The sequence below is a fragment of the Condylura cristata genome, unplaced genomic scaffold, assembly GCF_000260355.1.
Source record: "Condylura cristata isolate star-nosed mole 26May11 unplaced genomic scaffold, ConCri1.0 scaffold00025, whole genome shotgun sequence".
Lineage (NCBI taxonomy): Eukaryota > Metazoa > Chordata > Mammalia > Eulipotyphla > Talpidae > Condylura > Condylura cristata.
In genome coordinates this window covers 15,427,800-15,432,601 of record NW_004567126.1, presented here as the reverse complement: position 1 = coordinate 15,432,601, position 4,802 = coordinate 15,427,800, and the positions used below count along the sequence as shown (strand labels likewise).

At 39.3% G+C, this 4,802-nt stretch overlaps 1 protein-coding gene across 1 annotated transcript; it reads right to left on the bottom strand.

Moving 5' to 3' along the window:
- On the bottom strand, positions 1-969 carry LOC101627724 (olfactory receptor 10S1-like). Its single transcript, XM_004688806.2, has one exon. It carries the CDS (start codon positions 967-969, stop codon positions 1-3), a length of 969 nt encoding a protein of 322 aa, XP_004688863.1.
- Positions 970-4,802: the final 3,833 nt, after the last annotated feature.

Here is a 4,802-nt window from a genome sequence, read left to right as displayed (position 1 = left end):
TTAGGTGAATGGGCTGCCCGCTGGAGACTCTGGGGAGCCTCTGGACAGAAGTCTTCGCAGTGCACGTTTCACCTCCTTATTCCGCAGAGTGTAAATGAAAGGGTTGAGCATGGGAGTGACCATAGTGTAGAAGACAGCAGGCATCCCAGCGCCCACCTCGCTGGAGCTAGGCTGCAGGTAGATGCAGACAGGGGGCATGTAGTATAAGAGCACCACTGTGAGGTGCGAGCTGCAGGTGGAGAAGGCCCGCTGGCGGCTGGCGGAGCTGCGGATCCGCAGCACAGCTGCTATGATGAAGACATAGGATATGATGATGAGGATCAGGCAACTTGCAGCCACAACACCTATGTTGACAAGCATGACAAGCTCATTAATGGTGGTGTCAGCACAGGCCAGTTTCAGCACAGGGGGAATGTCACAGAAGAAGTAGTCAATGTGGTCAGGCCCACAGTAGCGCAGGCGGAAGGTGAGGAAGGTGTGGATTGCGGAGTGCACGGCACCTGTGGCCCAAGTGATGCCAGCCAGCCCCGCACACATCTGCCTGTTCATGGCCACTGGGTAGTGCAGGGGCTGACAGATAGCCAGGTAGCGGTCATAGGCCATGACTGTGTACAGGAAACACTCGGTGCTGGCCAGGAAGTGGAAGCAGTAAAGCTGTACAACACAGCCCTCAAAGGTGATCACCTTCCCATCCAGGGTTAAAAGGCCCGCCATGACCTTGGGCACTGTGACGGTAGACAGGCATGCATCCAGAAAGGAGAGGTGTCCCAGAAAGTGGTACATCGGTGAAGACAGGTGAGGATCAGAGCCCACAGTTAGGAGAATGAGGAGGTTTCCAGTCACTGTGATGGCATAGATGATAAAGAAGAGGAGGAAGAAGAGGCTCGGGTGTTCAGCCGTGTACATCAGGCTCTCCAGGAAGAAGTAGCTCACCTCTGTCTGGTTGGGGTCCTCTGTCTTCCAAGCCATCCTCTTACACAGACTGATTAGTTAGCTCCTTTGCAACGTAGCTGACATTAGCTGATATAAATAGCCATCTCATTTTCCTGAAGTACCTGTTAGTTATTTGTCCTTATGGCCATGTCTTCTAAACTAGAGAAAAATATCCAGGTTTAGTTGACTGACTGGGCTATTCTAAGGTTTTCTTGCAGCCCCTTGCAATGAATCTTGCAGTATGGAATTTTTCATCTTTGTAGGACATATAAAGGATTGCAAGGCTCATTTGTATAAATGTACTCCCCCAATAATGACAATGTAAATATGGATCTTACTCTCCTAGAGTATATACATTTTGCTTATTTTCCGGACTGGTGCTGCCTCTGATTTCATAACTTATTCTGCCATACTGCAGACATGGACAGCAGGTTCTTATTGTGGGTCACTAGGGAGTTGCATCCTGTCTTCTGAGGATCCTGATCTAGTTTGTGGACTATTACATCAGTTAGGAATAAGCAACCCCATCCTTTCTTCACCATGGGGAGTTCTTTGAAATTTTACCTGCCTAAACCAACTCTCAAGTGCATGACAATGAAGCCTTGGAGAATTGTCTGAATGATTATTAGATAAATTGTTTGGTACATTTTGCTCTTCCTGTAAAGTGAGGTTTCAGTCCTTGGGAGAGGTTTACTAGGCTTTTATTGTTGAGCTTGAAATGAAATTTGAGAGTTCCCTTTCACTCTTTCTATCCTTTACCTCCTAAATCTAATTAGATACTGCAATATATGAACATATGCATTTATATAAATTCAAAGAAACTTTGAATTTTTTTTTTTTAAAGATTTATTTATTTATTCATACAGAACTGGGGTATAGGCCAGATGCTCAGGGACGGTGAGAGGCTTCACCAGAGACAGAGTGGGGAGCAGAACAGGCAGATTGACGAAGTACACTGCTGAGGGGAGCAGCGGGCGGGTCAGGAGAGGTCTGGCTCGCCATGTGGTCTCCTCCGGGGCAGGAGGCAGGCGGGAATCGAACTCATGCGGAAGTGGCTTCAGATTCTCAGTGCTGTGCTTTAACCCGCTGCGCCACCAGGGAGGGCCAAAACTTTGAATTTTTTTTACCTCTTCAATCCCCATGGATTTTTTCTAAACATGCCTCTGGATATTTTTATACCTAGATTTTCACATGGTGTTTTCTGTCCTAGAAAACAATAGAGCAAAGCTTTCTGTTTTTAGCTTCTTTATCAATCTTCTGATATCTACTTAATTAATCTCTCCCTCCTACTGTTCTCTACTGCCCAAGGCATAAATTGTATCTCTGTATACACAATTATCTGCATACTGCTACCATTATTGCCACAAATGCTTTATCTTCTTCAGATTCTTTATCTGTTGAAAACTCCCTAATCTGTGGGTTTGTTTTTTTTTTCCCCACATCTCTTCTTCAGTTTGCCATAACCTCTCCCTGAGCTTATTACAGCATTCCAGTTTTGAGCATGAATGGAATTCCTTTACTCTTTACCTTCAGAAATCTCTCATCTGTGTGATTTAGTTTGAACCTTAACCCCTCTATAAACCCTCCATACATAATTTACCTCACATTGATTTATTTCTGCAACTAAGAGTATTATTAATCATAAATAGTGATAAACGCCTAAGCATGTACTTCCTTGGTCTACTTTAATGTACCATATACATATGTCATATCTCCCAATGAGGAATACAGGCAAAACTGTCTTTTGCTTTCTTTAATTTCCATTCATATTTTGGGGTAGAGCAGTAGAACTAGCAAGGAGTCATATTTGTTTTTATTCCATAAAGTAAAATTTATATTCCTGATCTACCACATATTAAAGAAATGAATTATGGCACCTTGGAAGGTTAGAACAGAAAACTAAGAAGTAAAACTAATCTCTAAACATAGTTGTACTACAAATTTAGGATTAACTAATACATATATTATAGGAGTTGCAGAAATAGAAGAGATTGATAGAAGGGGAAGAGAGAGACAGGCATAAATATTGATATAAAAACTAAAAAACTTTCTGATAATTTTAATGGCAATTGTTATAGCAGTAGTAAAATCATTCCTAAAGCTAATATGAAGCTAAATGACCCCAAATAGCCAAAGCAATCGTGAACAAGTTCAGAGCCAGAGATATTACACAGCATCAGTGAGTGAATACAAACACTTGGAACAAATATCCAAAAGAAGAAAATCTGAGTAAATCAGTAGATTCAGCAGTGGAATGGAAGGCATTCAATTTCATGTGTGATGATGAAAATTCTTAAATGATAAATTTCTTATAGATATAGAAAACACATTAGTGGTTGCCAAAGATTAATGGAGATAATGGAAGGAGGAGGAAAATGGGTCTAATATGAAGGGGCAATGTGAGGAACCTAGTTGTGATGGAAACATTCTGTATTTTGATATAACAAAAATAATTGTCTTAGTTGAAGACATTAACAACTTTCATCTACATAAAATTAATATCTGATAATTTCATTAATCTTAAAATACTTTATAACAGAGAACTTTTTTTACATTTAGAATATACTAGCCAACATTTGTAGATATTTGAAGCAGGTTATCTCAATGTCACAAAATTCTGCAAATTAAAATTTCATTTAGTTATGCTACATTTTTTTTTTTAAGATTTATTTATTTGTGCATACAGAACTGGGGTACAGGCCAGAGACTCAGGGGTGGCGAAAGACTTCACCAGAGACAGAGTGGGGAGCAGAACAGGCAGATTGACGAAGTACACTGCTGAGGGGAGCAGTGGGCGGGTCAGGAGAGGTCTGCCACACCATGTGTTCACCTCCAGGGCAGACGGGAATTGAACTCATGCGGAAGTGGTTTCAGCTTCTTAGTGCTGTGCTTTAACCCGCTGCGCCACCAGGGAGAGCCCAGCTATGCTACATTTTTTTTTTGTTTTTCAGTATCTTGATGCTATAACACAAAGCTTAAACTGTCTCTAACTGTGAAAAGTTAGAACATTTCTTTAGTTACTTCAAAAGTCAAGAAAGAGTAAAGTGTCTGTGATATACTTCAGTGAATTGGTGAGCTTAGAATCATCTATATTCAATCCTTGTTTGCCCACAGGGAAGATGAAATGGATGTACTAAAGATCATAATTATTTTCAGCCGCATCTTTGAAACCTGGAAAAAACTTCTTTCAATGTGATTTGATATAACATAAAGAGAATATTTTTTATTATTAATGGCAGAATAATCTGTCATTAAAATGCCCAGACTATTCAGTGATATCTATCAATTCAATAAAAACGTTATGATAATCTTAATGGAAATTGTTCTAGAAGTAGAAAAATCATTCCTAAAGCTTTATCACCTAAATAAAAACACTTAACTTTCCATAGTAAACACATTTTTTAATGGATCACCAAAGTTTTCATCACTGTTGCTATCCAGAGAATATCTGTTTTGTGGGACACATTTCAAATTTTCCTTGATAATTATTGATAACCTAGTAATTTAGAGGAATCTGAGAATAATATTTGAGACTCATGTGAGTAATGGTGGGTTTAAAATTATTTTGTGCAAAATTCAGAAGTGGGATATTCCTCAAATTTTTTCTTCCTTTTCTATTTTTCTTATTGAATTCACCCTAGTCTAATGGTTTTCTCTATGGAAATAGTTCCTAAGTCTTTTTCTTTTGTTCTGACTATTCGCTTTATCTTAACTCAGCCTAACTTAGGCATTTTCCTCATGAAAACTTTTACTTAGATGTACAACTCAAAATAATGTGTAACTTTAAGTCTCTTTTTGAGACTTCTCTGTAATAATACAATAATTTAGCTAGACACCTAAATTATTATATTTTAGGTTTCATTTTATCT

What these genes read in the sequence shown, in the direction of transcription:
- LOC101627724 (XM_004688806.2), bottom strand. Translation starts at nt 969, where the DNA reads ATGGCTTGGAAGACAGAGGACCCCAACCAGACAGAGGTGAGCTACTTC.